The sequence below is a fragment of the Neoarius graeffei genome, chromosome 24 (genome assembly GCF_027579695.1).
Source record: "Neoarius graeffei isolate fNeoGra1 chromosome 24, fNeoGra1.pri, whole genome shotgun sequence".
Classification (NCBI taxonomy): Eukaryota; Metazoa; Chordata; class Actinopteri; order Siluriformes; family Ariidae; genus Neoarius; species Neoarius graeffei.
The window spans coordinates 18,692,052-18,713,924 of NC_083592.1; the positions used below are offsets into that span (position 1 = coordinate 18,692,052).

Genomic DNA, 21,873 nt, shown 5'->3' on the forward strand with positions numbered 1-21,873 from the left:
CAAATGCCATGACAAATGCCGGCCATATTTGCCTAAAAATTGATTTATGGTCCAACAGATCAATGAGGTCATTTTTAGGAATGACTGGCCATTTCTTTCATGATTACAACCTGCAAAGTGTGATGCTGAGCTGTTAGCGATTTAAAGGTAGGCACACTGCAGAAAATATTTGCCAGGTTTATGATCAAGTACTGCGCAGTTTCAACATTCAGAGCAAAGTGTCTTTCATCATAACGGACAATGCGTCCAACATGATAAAGGCCTTCAGTCTTTTTCCACCAGTGCATGTGAGTGACAGTGAGAGTGGTGGAGAAAATGAGGATGATGATGATGCCAGTGTAAAAGTGGTCAATGTAGAAGAGGAAATGATGTACTTTCCACCTGAGAGACTACCATGTTTTACCCACACTCTCCAATTGGTACTGCGCGATGCTTTGGATGATGCTGCCTCCATAAAAAGCCTCCTAGGAAAGGTTCAGAAGTTTGTTGCATTTTGCCACAAATCCACTCATGCTGCAGAGGCCCTGGAGGGAATGCACAAACTTCAGTCTGCCAATGCCACACGCTGGAATAGCCAGTTGAAGATGCTTAGGTCAGTTCTTAAAGTTCCAAATGAGTTCCTTGCTGAGCTCCACTGCCCAATTCAGCTATCACCATACGAACATAAAATCATTGAGGAACTCTGTGAGGTTTTAGAACCCTTTGAGGAGGTCACAGACCGCTGTCAGGCAGAGAAAGCTGTAACATCAAGCTATGTTATTCCTTGTGTGAGAGGACTGAGACATGCCATTAAAGATGCCAAAATGACTGGGAACAAGAAGTTTCTGTCCACCTTACAAACCGCACTCGAGAGGCGACTTGGAAAATATGAAGATATGGAGTGCTTCCAGATGGCTGCAACTCTTGATCCAAGATTCAAGCTAGACTGGTGTAACGGTGAAGAACAGAACACAATCAGAAACCTCCTCGCTGCAAAAGTTGATTCTGTACGTCCAAAAGCCACTTCTGACATGAATACCCAACCACGCAAACGCCCCAGACTCTTTTCCTACATGGATACCCAAACAACTTCTGTGCCAATTGATGCATCCTCACATGAGCTCCCAGTTTACTTGAGTGCCACATGTTTGGCAGAGGGAACCAACCCTTTGTTGTTCTGGAAAGAAAACCAAAATCGTTTCCCAAACCTTGCTGTACTTGCATGCAAATATCTGGCCATACCTGCTTCCTCTGCACCTGTTGAGAGTATATTTAGTGTTGGTGGAAAGATATTCCGACCAGAGCGATGCCGCCTCAATGATAAAACGTTTGAAGAGCTGATGATCATTAAATGCAACACTGTTACCCCATGAAGTAAATAAAATAATAATTGCATTCACCACAGCTTTGTGTTATTTGATTACTTTAAAATGAAAATATTGCTTTTCAATATAAGAATGTACGCTTAATAATAGTCTCTGTATTGCATTTATTGTGTTTCAGATATAATTATTCCAATCTGGAAGAAAAACACATGCTAAGTATCACATTCTCACTGATATGTGGTTAGAATGAATTTCTCTGAATTGCAATGAATTTAAAATTCCACTTCCTGTAATTCCAATTCACATTCAATTCCATATCCTCTGGGGGTGGAGCCAATTCAAATTCAATTCAAATTCACTTCCTGAATTGAATTAAATTCTGAATTTTGCACAAGCCTGGTGTGTGTATATGTATGTGTGTGTGTGTGTGTGTGTGTGTGTGTGTGTGTGAGTGATTCCATGCTTATGGGTACTGAAATGGGGACATGAACTTATTTTTAAAAATTCACCTAAAACCATTTCTTTTTTTTACCATCAGGTCACAAAACATGTAATCTTTAATGAATGATATGTTAAAAGATAACTTTAATTTTCTGAGATGTAATAAAAACATATTTATCTGCCAAAGTCAGAACGTAACAGAAGTGTTGTGGACATATATATTCTCAATTTTAACAATGTAGAATTACTTTTTGAAACATAGGAAGGTGATGTTTTAGCAAATATAATTAATAAACATGTGTAGTAGAATAAACATACACATTCTTTCAATAAGATTAACATGGTATATAGCTAGATAGTAATTAATTTGTAACAGACGCAAGATGGACAATCGTAACAGAAGTAATGTAACAGACATCATTTTGGAACTCATAGGCTTGACTTTGGCATATAAATGTTTTTATTACATCTCCAGAAAATTAAAGTTATCTTTTAACATATCATTCATTAAAGATTACATGTTTTGTGACCTAATGGTAAAAAAAGAAATGGTTTTAGGTGAATTTTTAAAAATAAGTTCATGTCCCCATTTCAGTAGCCATAAGCGTGGAATCACTCGTATGTGTGTGTATATATATATATATATATATATATATATATATATATATATATATATATATATATATAGTGTGTGTGTGTGTGTGTCAAAAAAATGTACTCACACTTTGAATGACAAGAAAACCTTTATTTATGAACATAGAGTGAAATGGAATAGCTTCGAATACAGAAGACAAATGTAATTGAAGAATCATGTTCGCAAATGTTCAAATTGATGACCATTATTGTCCAGACAACGCTGATAATGCGCACCAAGGGATTCGCAAACGTCACGAAACAGGTCATTAGGAATATCGCGACATTGTCTTTCAATTTCCAATTTCAATGCATCAATTGTTCTTGGTTTGGTGCGATAATTTCCTGCCATGCTGTGATTAATTAATTACACCTGCAACACAAAAAAGGCAGCATGTTAGGGACAGTTAAAGTGTGAGGACATTTTTTGAGACACCCTGTGTATGTATGTGTGTATATATATATATATATATATATATATATATATATATATATATATATACTAGGGCTGTAACAATATGCATATCGAAATCGTGATACGCAGAGCCACGATCCGTATCGCGATGCAAGAAGGCAGAATCGCGGTACACCCTTTCAAACTTCTCCTCAGCCCAAAAACAGAGGTGCTTCCAAACTCAATTTATGAATACTTTACTTTTTATTTAAATTACATTTTAAACTTACTTAAATTACTTTTATTTTTTATATCTATTAGTAAGTCGTTTTTTCGCCAACCTGCGACAATCTTCTGCGAGTCACGCAACGTCCACACTCGCCACTGGCAAAGCATTCATTTCTTTTAAGCGGTCGCCATTCTGGTTGCGACGCGGGGAGCGAATCTGTAAACAAGCAGCTCATTGGCTGGCTAGGTGTGCCACAAGCCAATCACAATCACTTGGCCGGAAAGGCATGCAGTGTTGCCAGATTGGGCAGGTTTAGGTGCTTTTTGGCTGGTTTTGAACATATTTTGGGGTGGAAAACGTTAGCAATATCTGGCAACACTGAAGGCATGTCTGCTTGGGCGGAAGCCTTCTGCGGTAGTTACATTTTGACACGCGAGCAACGTTTCACTATAAAAATTCCGTAATTTCCATCTGTTTTCCACGATCACAGAAAATCATTGGCCCTATGAGAGTGAGACAGTGAGAGAGCCCCCCCCTCCCCCCCCAAAAAAAAAATCTTAACGGATTTACACGATTTGGAAAAATGACTTTTTCAGAACCGAAAAAAACAGAGCTTCCGGCTCAACAGTATTAATTTGAGAAATAAAACAGTCTTTGGATATACATTTGTTCATTTTTGCATACATATTACTCATTCTCTGCAGTGGTCTGAATTATTTGTTATTAAATAGTTAATGTAAGTAAGTAAATGTTAATAAGTCAAATTTACTACTTTAAAAACACATTTAAAAAAAATCGTGGGTGTATCGAATCATGGGTCAAAAATCGCGATACGAATCGAATCGTGAGTTGGGTGTATCGTTACAGCCCTAATATATATATATATATATATATATATATATATATATATATATATACCCCTACTGTATTTTTCGGACTATAAGTCGCTCCGGAGTACAAGTCGCACCAGCCAAAAAATGCATAATCAAGAAGAAAAAAAACATATTTAAGTCGCACTGGACTATAAGTCGCATTTTTTTGGGAAATTTATTTGATAAAATCCAAGACCAAGAACAGACATTTCATCTTGAAAGGCAATTTAAAATAATAATGGATTAGAGAACAACAGACCGAATAGGGTTATGGTATGCTAACGTAACACATTCAGCTACATGACACAGAGACAACGAACTGAGTACGTGTCTGGTATGTTAACGTAACATATTAATAGTTATTCAGATACCTATAGCATAAAAAACATGCTAACAAGTTTACCAAACCATCAATCTCACTCCAAATCACTAAATCCATTAAATTCTTCATCCTCTGTGTCAATTCTAAACAAATCCGCCAACTCCGGAGGTAGACAAAGCGCCGCTTCCTCTTCTGCGTCGCTTTCGTCAGACTCGTCGTCAGTTGCAGTTCCAATTATTCCGGCCTTTCTGAATCCCAACAGGATGGTTTCGGTTGTCACTGAAGCCCATGCTTTGTCGATCCATCCAATGACTTCCAGGAAAGTTGTGTGGCGCATTCTCCCGGTTGCCGTGAAGCTGTGCTCTCCATCCATCATCCACTGCTCCCACAGGTTACACAAGACTGCCTTAAAGCTCCGGTTCACGGAGATGTCAAGTGGCTGGAGTATTTTGGTTAAGCCTCCAGGGATGATGGCAGGTATGGAGTTGAAAACTTAATTTATCTTTGAACTGTGGCGTGATGTGCGCTCGCATGCTGTCCATCACAAGCAGGGCTTTGCGTGTTCTAAAGAAGCCATCCGGACGCTTACTGTAGCACTTCGTAAGCCATAAGTTCATCATTTCTTGATCCATCCACCCTTTCTCATTCACGGCGACGGCAACTGAGGGGGATTGGATTTTTGGCATGGTTTTTCATTTGAAAATGACCATTGGTGGCAATTTTAATCCATCTCCACAACATGCCAGCACCACTGTGAAGTGTGATTACTCATGACCAGTTGTTACTATATTCACACTCTTTAGCCCTTTCTCTGCGACACTTCGGCCCATGGGAATGCCAAATGTCAGGGGGACCTCGCCCATGTTAATAATATGATCCGGTGTCACGTTGTGCTCATTTACATGCTTTTCAACGAACTCACGGAAACTGTCGACCTTGGCTTGGAAGTCTGCTGGCAGTTTTTGGGACATCGTTGTCCTTGCTCTGATAGAGAGGCGGTTGCGTTACATGAAGCGGTAACACCAAGAAGGTCCTCCCGCAAAGTCATTTATATTCATCTCCTTGGCAACTACCTGGGCGTGGAGACGCAACTGCACTGTTGACAAGCCTCTCCCGGCAGCATGTTGTTCAAGCACCTATGTGCAAACTCGTTCCTCTAGCTGTGGCCACCTAGTTTTTAGCCCGTGATTAGCTTTTTTTGTTTTCTTCATTGCAGTAAGAGTAACCTCCCGCTTTTCGCCAGAAAGTTTCTCGCTCACTCCAAAGTTTCTTTCTGCTGCTCGATTACCGTTTTCGGCTGCATATTTCACTACTTGCAGCTTGTAATCTGCAGAATATGATTTTCTTTTGGATGGCATTTTTTTTCAGCCCTTCTCAGTTGTCTTTATAATACGGCAGAGCAATAGGGCCAGGGTTTTATATTTTATTTGGAAACTTCTGAGAAAAAAAAGTCAACATTTTCGAGAAAAAAATTCAAAATTTTCGAGAAAAAAAGTCAAAATTTTTGAGAAAAAAAAAGTCAGAACTCTGTAGAAGGCGGGCTTCCATACGGAAGTGACACTCACTCGCGGCCGGTAGACATGAATGGCTGAGACCAGAGCCATGGAATTCAGAGTTGTGACAACCGGGGTACAGGAAGTCGGTTGGTGATGTGAATCACGTAGATTCAAATACTTCTTGGCAGCAGCTTTCTGTTTGCTAGAGACTAACACAGAACCACTACATAACAATCAAAGATTAAATAGAAACGAATTACATTTAGTGGAACTATGTCAATGGCGATCTATGTGAACCCAATCCCGAAATAACATTTGTTTAAGTCGTCCATTTCAGCAGCACTAAACACAGTAGTAGCAGACTAAGTCTCCGTCAGCTCTGAATGACCTGATACTTCCTGGTAGCCTAAATTTGTGACTTTTTTCTCGAAAATTTCGAGTTTATTTTCTCAAAAATTTTGACAGATTTTGACTTTTTTCTTGAAAATTTTGACTTTTTCTCAAAATTTTTTTACCTTTTTTTCCACAAAAATTTTGATTTTTTTTCTAAAAATTTTTGACTTTTTTCTCAAATTTTGACTTTTTTCTTGAAATTTTTGACTTTTTTTCTCAAAAGTTTTGAGATTTTCTCGAGATTTTTTTACTTTTTTCTTGAAATTTCTGACTTTAATTTGGAAAATTCTGAGTTTTTTCTCAGAAATAAAAAAAAATATATGTATTTCTTAGTGGAACTATTGCTCTTCCGTATTATAAGTTACCGGTAATGTTGAAATTTTAAATTTTCAGTGGTACAGAAGTAGCAGGTACAGGTACACAAGCCTAGAGCGCCCTCTTGCGGTTGTCAGTGTGAAAATAACGAACATGTGAAATTATATAATAATGTGTTAATAATTTCACATAAGTCGCTCCAGAGTATAAGTCGCACCCCCAGCCAAACTATGAAAAAAGTGCGACTTATAGTCCGGAAAATACTGTGTGTGTGTATATATATATATATATATATATATATATATATATATAAAATGTGTGTGTGTGTGTGTGTGTGTGTGTATATATATGTGTGGGGGGATGTTATGTGTAAAGTTCATTTTTACAAATGGCAGTAATGATATCTCACAATACGATGATTGTGAATATCCATAAACAATGCTTTCAGGGTTGTTTTTTTTCTTCTTTTCTTTCCCCTCTAACTAAATACGATAGCTAGGTGTTTGGTTTTGAAATGGATACTATAACTTTTTCCTCTGTTTATTTAGATCCTGACCTTTGAAACCAAGAATCCTGTGGAGTTAGCTGAGCGCTTGCGTTCTGTCTGTGGTAACCAGAGCAACGCTTATGCGCGTCTTCTGGAGTACCGGCTCAATGCCCTGCGAGGTTTATGGGGGGCACAGCGACAGGTGGCCCTCGAAGAGCAGCAAGAGCGAGATGGTGCAACAGTAGGAGCTGGCACTGGATCAGGCGGTGATGAAGAGACGCTGACCCTCCTGAAGCGTCAGGGCCTCCTGCAGCAGCAGTACCAGCAATCCCATCACCACCCTCCACTGCCCTCCAACTCAGACCAAGCTCCCTTCACGTCACGTGTGGGTTTACTGCTCATCTTCCCCCTTCTGCAGTCACAAACCCACCATGATCCAGCACTTGCTGGTGTCACTGCTGAGGTACTACTGGCTTGTCTACGTGACTGCCAGCCACTTAGTCTCGGCAAGGAGCCTGCCGACTGCCTCAGTGGCTTGGAAGGACTTCTGTGCTCATGGTTGGAGCAGGGTAGTGAGCAAGAAGCAGTAACACAGGAAAAGCCGCTGCTGACTCAGATTCAGAGGGAAAATGCAGCTGCTGCGCTGGTGGCATTAGCATGTGCCAGGTGATTGCAATATAACAATAGTATCGGTAGAAACTGCAAGTTGCATCATACCAGATTGCATTCATTTTGCCATGTTAGTATTTTTCGAGTTAATTCTATAACTTTATATAATCCTATATTTACTCAATAACACATGATGTTTAAATCTTTAATAGAGAGTTCAAGCTCCTTAAACGAGAGCACAGGTCTTTGTGAGTGTGGAGCAATGAAGCAAGCTTTGTTTCCACCTTGCTCATCAGTGTCTGCAATTTGCTTTCAGATTAAGCTGAGTTTTTGAAATTTGGGGCAAGAATAAGAGTGATGTCCCAACTTTTATTATTGCTTACTCTTAACCAGCCATTTTTCATCTGCTAACACTGAACTTGATCTCATTCATCGACAAATTTCCAAACTGGGACAGACAAAAGAGGTCACATTTAATTTTAGAACTATAACTGAACTGTGTATGGAGCTAATGTGTGTGTATATGGGGGGAAAATGTTTTACTGGGTCGCTAGTAACAAGTAAGGCCATCATTTTATTTATATGCTCATATATTTAAGTACAGCATGCTTAATATAGTCTGTGAACAGTCACCTGTATATACTTGTCAATTTATATACAGACTTGTACCAGTCAAATGCCAATTGTCATAGTTTGGTTTAGATATATTTGCCCTGTCTTTCATAGATTTGTTTTGTAATGTCTGTACAAAGCAAGTACTATCATTAATCAATCCCTCTCTATCTAGGGGTTCTCTGAAGACATTCATTCACACAGTTCACCTGCTACAGAAGCAGACAGACTTAAAGCGGCTTCCTGTGGCAGATGTCCTCTATAGGTTAGGCTTCATAACACCTTTTTTTTGCTTTGTAATTTTTTAAGTAATGAAACCACTGTTTTACTGTTATGGGGCAACTTGTGAGAAATACTACTGCTTTTAAAATGCAGTATGATTTAGAAATATATGTGCTATTATCTTTATAATAATGAAGGAAAAAAAAAACATCCATACAATGTGGCATGAAAATTCTGATAATATTCTTGGATAGTATGAAAGCAAATGCACAAAGCATAGTGCATTTTAATTTCATGATTTTATCTTCTTTGCCTCAGACTGATTCTTCTAGAAGGGGGTCCGGGCTCCCCATCTTGTTTGCTGGGGGGGAAGCACAATGTCTCATGGGGTTTTGAGGACATGCTTCCCGCACCAGATTGCAGTGCTGCAGGAACAGAGAGTAAAGGTAGGATTGTGTCAGGGATTTCCTCAATTTGTTAAGAGTCAGTATTGTCCAAGCTGGAGTGTTTTTTTTTTTTAAGTATTTAGTGAGGACTGCCAATTTTCAGCATTTTTTTTTTTCAGCAGTCATTACTGAGCCTTTTGATCTTCAGTTTTCCCCCCAGTGATTTCTCAGGGACTTTTATTCATGACAGGTAATGGGATCTGATAATGATCTCCACATTTGTTGGATAAACCCCTTGTGGTTCATCACAAAGTGAAAATTAATGGGGGAGAGCTAAACAAAACAAACATGTAGCAACCTGGGAACACCCATTAAATGGGGGGAGGGTTCACTCTCCAAGTCTATGTGGTGGTTTTAATCAATCAATCATGGCCTAAATAACAATTGTATCACCCTCACCAACTTTTATATCCAAACAAATAACTTCAGGTGACAAAAACGAAACACAGCAGATTTCAGTATGTATTCATTTTCCCCCAAAACACACAAACTAACATTCAGAAACCAAATGGGGAAAAAATAAATACACCCTATAATTCAGTAACATGTACATCTGTTTCCATAAACTTGAGACACCTGTGTAAAATACAAATAAAAACAGAATGCGATGATTGATTTGCAAATGATGGAAACCCTATATTTAATTGAAAATAGTACAAAGACAACATATGTTGAAACAGAAATTTTATTGTTTTCAAATAAGCATACATTTTTTTTTTAAATTTGATACTAGCAACATGTTTTATAAAAGTTGTGACAGGGGCATGTTTCCCACTGTGTTGCATCACCTCTTCTTTTAACAACTTGGCATGTAATGTATCATGTGACCATAAATCGCAATATAAATTTAACAATTTGAATTGATGAAATAAAAACTATCATGATTACCAGACTACGTAATTTCTTAGGTTTTCTGAGCTGTAATTGCATTGTTGAGACAGTGGAGGATGCAATAACATAAAACAGTGGGAATATACATGACTTCACAGCAAACACTGCTCTAATGCCACGAAAGCACAAAAAAACAGATTTAAAGTGAGGAAAGAACTGTTGTGTGATTGACTATACAAATAGATTTAACAAGAAATCAGAGCGGTCTTTTTACAAACTGCTGAAAAATAAAGAAAAGAGAAAAATAAGGCGGGTAGTAAAAATGTTCATAAACGTTTAAGAAAAGGCCTGTTATTAACTTTTTCATTTTTAATAGAAGGAATATTTTAGTTAATAGGATCTTATTTTACCTTGACCTTTACTAATGTGGACAAACAATTATTGTTGGTTATTCAAAAAGTGAAATAAGTAATTTAACAAAAGGAATATTTAAGTTTATAAAGAGTAGGAAAATAAATGTTAAAATTTTTTGAGTAATAAAATTTTCTTCATTTATTTTTTCTGAAATGTCAGGATAATTGAATCGTGAAGCCAGTATCATGAATTGAATGGAATCCTGAATTGGGTGAATTACATGCCTATCAACAACACTCTCAAATTTTGGGAACTGAGGAGACCAAGGGCTGTAGTTTTGAAAGTGAAATATTATCCCATTCTTGCCTGGTATAGGATTTCAGCTGCTCAACAATTCAGGGTCTCCTTTGTCATATTTTTCATTTTATAATGCACCAAATGTTTTTAATGGGAGACTGCAAGCAGGCCAGTTTAGCACCTGGACTCTTTTACTACAGAGCAGTTGTAATATGTGCAGATTATGGTTGACATTGTCTTGCTGAAATAAGCAAGGTAATGTCAAACCAAATGTCCCTGAAAAAGACATCATCTGGATGGCAGCATAGGTTGCTCCAAAATTTGTGTATATCATTCAGCATTAATTATGCCTTCCCAGATTTGCAAGCTACCCATGCCATGTTTAATAATGCACCCACATACCATCACAGATGCTGGCTTTTGTACTGTGCATTGATGACAACCTGGATGGTCCCGCTCCTCTTTAGCCTGGAGGATACGACATCCATTATAGGTAGACTGCCTTTCAGATTTTTCAATTGTAGGTCATAAAAAGAATTTTCCCTGACACCCAATTATTTTTGTTTAGTGGACCAAAAACTACTGAATTTGAATCATAGACTTCCAATTTTATTAGGTTTTTAAAAATAGAACAATTAATGAATTTAGAGTCACGTGACCCTAAATTCTCCATTTTTTTCTGCTTCACCATGACCCAATTCAAGATACTACATCATGCATCACATGGTGGGCTTTCCCTGTTTGCGGAAGGCATTGTGGCATACGAATCTGAAACAGGAGAGAAAAATGGAGGACGTGTGTGCGAATGAAATGTGAAAGACCGACTATAGCAGGGCTCGAAATTCACGGTGGTCCTGTCGCCTAAGGCGACTTCATTTGTCATTTGGCGGGTAATTCCTGTCACTAGCCAGCCCGGCTGGCTAGTTGAAAATAAAAAATATATATGAAGCGAAGAATCAGACTAGGGCTGTGCGATATATCGAATATACTCGATATATCTCTGAAAATTCTGTGTGAGATGCATAAAATTATTATATTGTAACTATCGAGTATTTTATGGTCATCTGCTGACTTTCGTTTGTTTCGTGTTTGTTGCATTTGTTTAAAACATTTTCCGGTGGTTTTCTCCCTGTCCCTCAGGCAGTAATGTGAGAGGCTGCCTAAGGGGAAAAAAAAAACGTCACGCACTCGCCAACCAATCCCGGGCGACATCTAGGTGCTGAAAGGAACTTGCGGGAAGATTTTCTAGTTTTAGTTTACAGCGCTGACTCAGTTCGTGCAATCGCTGGTGTTGCACAGGCTACCGTGTAAGCTCTGTCAATTTCAGCGACAAATTAAAAATGGAAGCGGACGAATTGGTTCCTAAAACAACTAGTAAGGGATCAGTCATCTGGCATTTTTTTGGATTATATTATGGTGCTCTGTGTTGTTCTCATTTATGTATTTAACAAATGCACATTAGTCATGAACAATGGTAACTACTCTCTTTTGTGTTATTTTTGACAGAAGTAAAATCCATACATGAACAAATTTTGGCTAGTTGATTTTCTGTTTGGCTAGTTACTTTGGAAGGTAACTAGTCCGGCTGGCTGGTGAAAAAATATATGAATTTTGAGCCCTGTATAGTAACAGAAAGCGAGAAGAAAAGACGTTATGTTGCAAAGGAAAGGAAACGCAGGACCAAACTAATAAATATTGGCGGTCAGTGAGCACCTTGGTGTGAGCAGCTGTTTGTTTAGTGACGATGTTAACCGTCAGTGCATGGTCAAGGTAAACCTGTAGATGGCAGTAATGCAACACTGTGGATGCCAGCTGCCGTAAAACCTAAAAGAAGAAGGTGGTAAACCTGCGCATGCACACACGGACTTCCTCTGTCTGCTTGACTGTGCGAAGAGAGTGATTTCATGCACATTATTTGCTAGGGAATCCCCTCAAATTAAATAACTTCCCAGCCAAAGAATGGCCTGATATTTTGTGAAATATTACAGAAATAAACATATCACAATGACCAAATTTCAGAGGGAACTAAATTTCACCGATTTTATGAAATTGAAAGGCCGTCTTGCTTTATTTTCCAGAAAGAATTTAAAATATACAGTGGGGCAAAAAAGTATTTAGTCAGCCACCAATTGTGCAAGTTCTCCCACTTAAAAAATGAGAGAGGCCTGTAATTTTCATCATAGGTACACTTCAACTATGAGAGACAGAATGGGGGGAAAGCGTCCAGGAAATCACATTATAGGATTTTTAATGAATTAATTGGTACATTCCTCGGTAAAATAAGTATTTGGTTACCTACAAACAAGCAAGATTTCTGGCTCTCACAGACCTGTAACAACTTCTTTAAGAGGCTCCTCTGTCCTCCACTCGTTACCTGTATTAATGGCACCTGTTTGAACTCGTTATCAGTATAAAAGACACCTGTCCACAACCTCAAACAGTCACACTCCAAACTCCACTATGGCCAAGACCAAAGAGCTGTCAAAGGACACCAGAAACAAAATTGTAGACCTGCACCAGGCTGGGAAGACTGAATCTGCAATAGGTAAGCAGCTTGGTGTGAAGAAATTAACTGTGGGAGCAATTATTAGAAAATGGAAGACATACAAGACCACTGATAATCTCCCTTGATCTGGGGCTCCACGCAAGATCTCACCCCCTGGGGTCAAAATGATCACAAGAACAGTGAGCAAAAATCCCAGAACCACACGGGGGGACCTAGTGAATGACCTGCAGAGAGCTGGGACCAAAGTAACAAAGGCTACCATCAGTAACACACTACGCCGCCAGGGACTCAAATCCTGCAGTGCCAGACATGTCCCCCTGCTTAAGCCAGTACATGTCCAGGCCCGTCTGAAGTTTGCTAGAGAGCATTTGGATGATCCAGAAGAGGATTGGGAGAATGCCATATGAAACCAAAATAGAACTTTTTGGTAAAAACTCAACTTGTCGTGTTTGGAGGAGAAAGAATGCTGAGTTGCATCCAAAGAACACCATACCTACTGTGAAGCATGGGGGTGGAAACATCATGCTTTGGGGCTGTTTTTCTGCAAAGGGACCAGGACGACTGATCCGTGTAAAGGAAAGAATGAATGGGGCCATGTATCGTGAGATTTTGAGTGAAAACCTGCTTCCATCAGCAAGGGCATTGAAGACGAAATGTGGCTGGGTCTTTCAGCATGATAATGATCCCAAACACACTGCCTGGGCAACGAAGAAGTGGCTTCGTAAGAAGCATTTCAAGGTCCTGGAGTGGCCTAGCCAGTCTCCAGATCTCAACCCCATGGAAAATCTTTGGAGGGAGTTGAAAGTCTGTGTTGCCCAGCGACAGCCCCAAAACATCACTGCTCTAGAGGAGATCTGCATGGAGGAATGGGCCAAAATACCAGCAACAGTGTGTGAAAACCTTGTGAAGACTTACAGAAAACGTTTGATCTCTGTCATTGCCAACAAAGGGTATATAACAAAGTATTGAGATGAACTTTTGTTATTGAACAAATACTTATTTTCCACCATAATTTGCAAATAAATTCTTTAAAAATCAGACAATGTGATTTCCTGGACGCTTTCACCCCATTCTGTCTCTCATACTTGAAGTGTACCTATGATGAAAATTAAAGGTCTCTCTCATCTTTTTAAGTGGGAGAACTTGCACAATTGGTGGCTGACTAAATACTTTTTTGCCCCACTGTAGTTGGTGTGATGTCGAATTACTTTTACCAACCTAATAAAGATGTACATGTAGATTTGGACAAATTTCGATTCTTCAGACCACAGAACAGTTTTCCACTTTGCCTCAGTCCATTGTAAATGAGCTCAGGCCCAGAGAAAGCAGCAGTGTTTCTGGATATATTGTTTATGGATTTCTGGTTTCTTCTTTGCAGGATAGAATTTTAGCTTGCATTTGTGGATGCTCAACATCTGTTCACAGACGATGTTTTTTGGAAGTGTTCCTAACCTCCTAAGTGTTCCATGTAGCAATTTCCATTCCAGAATTGTGTCTGTTTTTAATGCAGTGCCTCCTGAGGGCCTGGAGATCACAACATCCAATATTTTTTTTTCTTCAGACTTTTTTTTTTCTCATTTTTTTTAAAGAATTTTTTAAAAGTTTTTCAGCCATTGCATACAGAGATTTCTTCATATTTTCTGAATCTTTGAATAATAACCCTCTGCTTAAAGCAACACAGCCTTTCGATTATATAAAATCGGTGACGTTTAGTTCCCTCTGAAATTTGGTCATTGTGATACATGTTTATTTTTGTAATATGTTAAAGCAAAAACAGGCCATTCTGTCCCATATGGAAAAGGTGTAGATAAATCTTATAAAATTTGTATGTCCTTTGTCTGAAACTTGTATGTAAAGCATACAACAGTGAAACCAGATATAAGATCCTTAGTAAATTTGAACAAAATGAAACTTGTATAATTTGCATATTTATCAGAACAACATATGACAGTAATGCAAAAGTGGCCACTTTCAGGAGTAAATCATATTCCTTATATGATGCACAATACATGAAACATAAACTGAAGGTGATGGAAAGTTATATATATATTTTTATGTTTCTTCTATTTCTTTTCCATATGGGGTGGCTGGGAAGTTATTTAATTTGAGGGGATTCCCTAGCAAATAATGTGCATGAAATTGGTCACTTTGCACAGTCAAGCAGACAGAGGAAGTCCGTGTGCGCATGCGCACTCTTACTTGAGCTGTCGTTGTCTTTACCTTTTGGGTTTTATGGCAGCTAGCGTCCAGTGTTGTATTACTGCCATTTACAGGTTTACCTTGATCGTGCACTGACAGTTCCATCATTCTGTCACTAAACAAACAGCTGATCACACCGAGGTGCTCACTGACTGCTGATATTTATTAGTTTAGTCCTGTGTTTCCTTTCCTTTGCAGTACAGCGTCTTTTCTTCTCGCTTTCCGTTACTGTAGTCAGTCTTCCACGTTTCATGCGCACACTCGCGTCTGCCATTGTTCTCTCCTGTTTCAAATTTGTATCCCATAATGCCTTCCGCAAATGGGGAAACCTCACCATGTCATGTATGGCATAGTATCTTGATATGAGGCAAGGAAAAATGGCGGAGAATTTAGTGCCAAGGGGGGTCTAAATTAATTAATTGTTCTTTTAGGGGAAAAAAAGTAATAAAATCGCAAGTCTATGATTCAAATTCAGTAGCTTTTGGTCCACTAAAAAAATAATTGCGTGTCTGGAAAAATTCTTTTTATGGTCTAAATTTTTGAGAAATCTAAAAGGCAGCATACTTTTAAGATAAATGCATCAACCTGATTTTTGAAGGTTTTGACCGTATGACATCCATACGAACATACAGTACTTACGAAAGATGAACATGTACCACCACAGGGAACCCTGTGTAAGTGGAAGGCGATGTATCTCAAACACTTGACCACTGGACAACGAAATTTGTATCTTTATCTACATAAGATAGATGGGATAGAGGTAGTGGCTATTTTTAATTTGCTTTTTTAAAAAATAACATGGGATGTTCTTGTTTGTTTGTCTGTTTTTATATTGGGCATGTGTAATGTGTGTGTGTACATGGACCCTGAGTCTGGCAAATAAAGATGATGATGATGATGATGATGATAATGATTATTTCCTAACACATTTTACAGAAAATATTCACGACAGTTTCATATAACACTAGTTAAAACAGTTTTATTAGTCCACTAGCTTGTTGGACAGTTGATAGTTTTGCTGTGGTTGAGCTCTAATTAGGAACAGGTGCATGCTAATTAGTCTTAATAGCATGCATGCACTTTTGCAGTTGTACACAATGCATGTGGACGTGAAAGATGTAACCAGGCAACTGCTTGACATCTCAGGTTTGATATTCTATTGTAACCTATATAGTGCTGATGTAAAGTGAAAGCGCTGGTTCACTGCTATCCACCAGGCACCCAGCAGAGTCACACCATAATAAATATAATGGTGGGCAGTATCAATGTCTACCCACCACATAATTCACGAGTATCCCATCCTCAGTCCACTTGAACATACAACCCTTAACCTCACCAACCCCAACAATGAGCTGGCTTCAACGCCTGAGTCTAACTGCTTAGCTTCATACGAAAGGTGATGATATTGTGGTGTTGGTTCTGGCATATGACATGCGGTGTCAAATAAAGTAATAAATATGTATTCATAACTGCTATGCATATCTTATTTTTAGTATCACTGTCACAAGACAGTGCAGCAATTTATTGATGTGAAATGCACTACACAATTTGATAGTTCATATACTATAATAATAATATTCTATTCAGGTTGATTTTGTACCCTTGCAAATATTTTGCTCATACACTCATCAGGAGCTCTGCTTTTAGGCAGTGCCTAAATATCTATTACCCAATCATGTTATTGACCTGTTTGTAAAATAGCTTAATTCGTTGAGGTTTTTATATATATATATATATATATATATATATATATATATATATATATATATATATGTAGAATAGAAAAATTTCACTCTGACACCCAACTTTTGAACATTATTAAAAATTTATTCTCGACAAACGTTTCGGCCTTCAGCCTTCTTCAGTGTCAAAAAAACAACATGGTGCTATGGGCATGGTCTTATATATACAAATTTGTGAATTCTATACACTTCAAAATAAAAGACAGAGAAAAAATAAACTACTAATTACACAATTTAATAATTCAATATTATTACAATTTATTAAAAAGAATGCGATTTTTAGATTTATATTCTTTTCGCTTGTTTACCCATAAGGGGCTAAAGTAAACAATTGCGACATCCAATATGCTTCCCTATTTAGAAGCATGTTGTCTAAACTATCTTGAGCATCGTTAACTGTTGTTTCAAATGAATTCAAAATCATTCAAATTATGGGGAGACTGATTAAAATATTTGGCTACTTCGCATGTTTTTTTTTGTTTTTCATACTAGATTTATGGTTACAAAAACGTACTTTAAACTCTGTAGTACAAGAGCCAACATATTGGAGATTACATTTACGGCAAGTTGCTAAATATACTGTATTGCGGGAAGTACAAGAAAGATGTTGGCGAATTTTGTATTTCCTTCCGGTTATGGAGCTGACAAAAAAATTTGACTCTGCGAAAAAGTTATTACATAAATCTCATTTTTTGCTACACCTAAAGCAACCTTGTTCACGCCCTTGATTATTGACTTCTGTGTCACCACGCTTGAATTTAGAAGGCGCCAGAATATCCTTAAGATTTTTCGGCCTTCTAAAAGCCAAAATGATACTACCCTCCGGAAATACTTCTTGCATTAAAGTAGAGGAACGCAAAAAGCTGAGATTGTTCCGCAAAATCTTACCGATATCCAGAAGGTTAGGGTTAAAGTCAACAACCAAGGGCGTAACCTTACACTCTGGCTTAATTGCCCTAGGCTTAAGTAACTCACTCCTAGGGAGAGAAGCTACTTGATCAAATTTACCAGAGACCAGGTTAGAGTCATAGCCTTGATCTACTAAATACTTCTTGTATTCCGAATTTCTGCGGTTAAGAAAGCCCTCATTAAAACGGTTACATTTGAGACGCAACGCTATAGGGGATGGCGCGCTTGCAATGCTCAGGGTGACAACTAGTGGGGGGAAGATAGAGGTGACTGTCGGTAGGTTTCGAATAGACATCTGTCTGAACGAAACCATCAACTAGGTGCAGGGTCAGGTCTAATACGTTGAGCTTTTGCTCAGAAAAAAACAATTCAAATTTGATGGTAGGGTACAACCCGTTAATGTAAATTCATGTAATTTGCTAATTGGCTAAAACTATTTCATTTAAACATACAACTACAGTTTTGGACGAGGGTGGAAGGTTACATAGAATTGGCTGTGGAACGAAGAGAAAGGCTCGACGTTTCAGACTGAGACCGAGGAAAAGGCATAGATCGAAGAAGCGAGTAGGGAGCTTCTATCTTGCAGACTCAGCACAGGAGAGGAGTGCTACTCTTGAGTCGGGGTCGGAAGACAAATTGGATCTGGAAGCAATTAACTTGAGTGAGAAGCCGCTGACGGAAGAACAAGCGAAGTTGTTACGATAGGGTCCAGCATTCTGCCCTACTCCGAAGGATGTCAACTGGCTCAAGGTCCAGGAGGACTGGGACAACTTTGAAAGGAGGATGAGGTTGAAAGTGTTCTTTCACAATAAAGAAAAGGAAAGTGCAGACCCTGAGGATGTTCACACTAAAGAGTTCCCAGTTCCTAAGAAGAGCACTTGGAATCCACCTACCTCCAGTCATCCTGAGCTGGAACTTTTCCTCGCTAAAGTCAAGGAAGGTATATTTAATCCTAAGAACTTTAGAAAACCTAAGGACAATCTATCTAAGGGAGAGCGATTAGCACTAAAGGAACTCAAATTGGATAACCATAGAATTATTCGGATACAAGATAAAGGTTCTAGGTTCGTAATGCTTAATAAGTCTGAATATTCTAGTAAGATGTTGGGACAATTACAGAATCCCCTTCATTATAAGGAGCTTAATTTCGATCCTACAGATCTACATTTAAGGAAGGTTAAAGAATGGGGGGAGAAATGGCACGGTGAAGGCCAGATTAGTCTTGATATAGCCCAGTGGGTTATAGACATCAAGGCCAAACCAGGTGTGGCCTTCGGTAATGTTAAAACCCATAAACCGGATAACCCACTACGTTTTATTACTTCGTGCTGTGGCACGGCTGTAGAGAGACTTATCTGCCTTTACCGAGTTCCATTTGAAGCCTCTTGCTCAAGGACTACCATCATTTGTTAAGGATACTACTGATTTGCTTAACAAAATTGAAAATATCAATAAGGCGGGTCCTTTTCCCTCAGATACCCTACTAGTATCATGGGATGTAATTTCTATGTTCCCCAATATAGACAATACATTAGGTTTAACTGCGGTTAGGAAAGCCCTTGATTCTAGAACAGTCCTGCAGCCCTCTACGGAATGCCTTTTGGAAGCAGTAGAAATTTGCTTTTTACACAATAACTGACAATTTGGTCAGTTTAATTTTTTGCAATGCATGGGTACTGCTATGGGCCCCAAGAACACCTTCAGCTATGCGGATATAGCTATGGGTGAGATCGATAACCTAACTAAAAATGGTTGTGCGATCAAACACTTGCTTTGGCTGCGCTATAGAGATGACATAGTCGACATCTGGGTGCACGGTCAGGATAAATTACATAAATTTACAGATTACATTAACGGGTTGTACCCTACCATCAAATGTGAATTGTTTTTTTTTCTGAGCAAAAGCTCAACGTATTAGACCTGACCCTGCACCTAGTTGATGGTTTCGTTCAGACAGATGTCTATTCAAAACCTACCGACAGTCACCTCTATCTTCCCCCCACTAGTTGTCACCCTGAGCGTTGCAAGCGCGCCATCCCCTATAGCGTTGCGTTGCGTCTCAAATGTAACCGTTCTAATGAGGGCTTTCTTAACTGCAGACATTCGGAATACAAGAAGTATTTAGTAGATCAAGGCTATGACCCTAACCTGGTCTCTGGTAAATTTGATCAAGTAGCTTCTCTCCCTAGGAGTGAGTTACTTAAGCCTGAGTGTAAGGTTGCGCCCTTTTTTAATATAAACGTTTTCTGTAATAAAAGATAGGAAAAAATTCCATGTACTGATGATAGTTTTGGAGTTATGAAATACATAAAAACAAAACTTGAGCAATAAATAAAACTTGATCAGCACGTTTTTTTTAATTACATTTTGACATAATTATCGACTTTCAGGTTCAAATTAGGAAACTGAGAGAAAGAAGTTGAAGAAATGTATATCGCCTCTGCTGAAAGTCATCAAAATGAAATAAAAGATAGACGATTCCTAAAACCCGTGACACGGAATGTGACATGACATATCACTCACGGTCAGTAACCGTCCCGTCACAGACCGGAATAATTGTCACGGACATATTATCGCTCACGGACATTGACGTCTTGTCCCGTCCCGGGGGATCTTACCTTTGCTGTCCTGTCATGTGTTGTAGTATAGTTTGGATAACATACTATAGTTTTCATTGTCACAGTATAGTTTGGATAACATACTGTAGTTAGTTAAGAATCAAAAGAAAGAAATAACAAACAAATTAGTGTTCATGTGTTATTTGTTTCTTCTTTGGTCTTCCATGTTTGCTCTGACATTTGATACATTTTAAATTCTTCGCTTTGTTAATTTCATCCTGGGTTTTATGCCCCAGTCCTTCACATGATGGATGATACCACTGTTTACATTTAATACAACTGAAATACAGTTCACTATCCTCTGGCATATTGCAGGAACAGTATAACTGCTCCACTTATGAGCCATATTGCTTTTGGGATCCTATTAATATTTGGGGGTTGTCAAAGGATGGAAATTGAACTAACTTTTTTTTTTCTTTGAAACATTTTATTAGTTGAGCTGTTTTTGGGGGGGGGCTTGTTGTATACCGGTAGCTTGCGTGGATTGAATTTCTCAGGTTTTGAAACGGGATGCCAATAAAAACCCGTTTTTCATTTCAGCATGATAGTTTTGTTTTGGACAAGCGATTTTCACGTTTTTTTCCCCATGATTGTGGAAAATCATCATCCCTACATACCTGCCAACACATTTAGCTTTTAGCTAAATTTAACATTTAGCTTATCATTTCTCTCTAGTACATCAGTAAAACACAATTTCGGTGGGAACTTGAATTTATGTAAAAAAAAAATGATACCAGATTCTATCATATTAAAGAGTTTTTCTTGGGTATGTATTAATCAAGTCAAATGAATAATCAGATCTTAAAATTAGGCAGAAGGCCCTTCCTTAGTGCGATGTCTGGTATGACAACTTTTAATGAGTTGATTCTGGATAAACATCACCTTTCATTTTGTGGGCAGAAGAGATACAAATGCATAAAATAACTAGTTCGTTTGTCTGCACCCCTTTTCCTTGACCTTGTAGCAGGTGCTTCCTTGACCTTAAAATGTATGGGCGCTGTGGGAGACGGCTGCTTCTCCAGTAGCTCTGTAGTTTTTAGCTCTTTAAACCTCTTTTTTTTCCACCTTTTTTTTTTTACTTTTCTGCTCTTCTTACGAAGACATGGTGTGTTTTACTTATATAACATGGATATTTTTAACTTTAACACGCAACCAGAAGCCAGTTTTCTCCCTTATTCGAGAGAGGAGCTGCTGGCCCTGAAAACAATGGGACGAGCCGGGATACGACACCCCATCCCAGCGGAGCTGAGGAGGGAACCCAGGGGCTGCAAAGCTGGAGCTAAGCTAAAGGCTAGGCTAACGGACAACTGGCGGCGCTACAAACCATCCATTCCCTCCGTTATCATGGGGAATGTGAACTCGCTGCCGAATAACGTCGACGAGCTTTCCGCTCTGAACAACCAGCGGATTTACCGGGAGAGAAGCTTATTTATCTTTACGGAGACATGGCTAACACATCTCGTACCGGATGCTAACGTGGACCTGCGAGGATTCACTGCTGTGAGAGCTGACAGAGACACGAACACGTGAGAAAAGCAAAGGTGGGGGACTCATCATTTATGTTAACAACCACTGGTGTAACCCTAGCCGTTAGCCTGCGGCCATATTATCTGCCGAGGGAGTTCAGTCACGTGATCACCAT

At 38.7% G+C, this 21,873-nt stretch overlaps 2 protein-coding genes across 14 annotated transcripts in view; both read left to right on the plus strand.

The window, feature by feature from the left end:
• LOC132872692 (zinc finger BED domain-containing protein 4-like) overlaps positions 1-1,518 on the plus strand; it is a 2,632-nt gene extending 1,114 nt beyond the window's left edge. For 2 of the 3 annotated variants that reach the window (XM_060907677.1, XM_060907679.1), the window contains 2 exons: positions 1-1,353; positions 1,483-1,518. The exon at positions 1-1,353 is cut by the window's left edge. In XM_060907677.1, coding sequence (XP_060763660.1) covers positions 252-1,352 — 1,101 coding nt within the window. In that variant the 5' untranslated portion in view covers positions 1-251 and the 3' untranslated portion in view covers position 1,353; positions 1,483-1,518. Of the gene's footprint in view, positions 1,379-1,482 lie in introns of those variants that run through there. The other variant, XM_060907678.1, reaches the window with a different exon arrangement.
• LOC132872214 (probable E3 ubiquitin-protein ligase HECTD4) overlaps positions 1-21,873 on the plus strand; it is an 868,395-nt gene that overhangs the window by 110,969 nt on the left and 735,553 nt on the right. For all 11 annotated transcript variants that reach the window (XR_009651396.1, XR_009651397.1, XM_060906858.1 and 8 more), the window contains exons 2-4: positions 6,948-7,552; positions 8,283-8,372; positions 8,648-8,775. Coding sequence is in view for 9 of the 11 variants with exons in the window: in XM_060906858.1 (XP_060762841.1) it covers positions 6,948-7,552; positions 8,283-8,372; positions 8,648-8,775 (823 nt within the window). In the remaining 2 variants the exon portion in view is untranslated. The remainder of the gene's footprint in view (positions 1-6,947; positions 7,553-8,282; positions 8,373-8,647; positions 8,776-21,873) is intronic.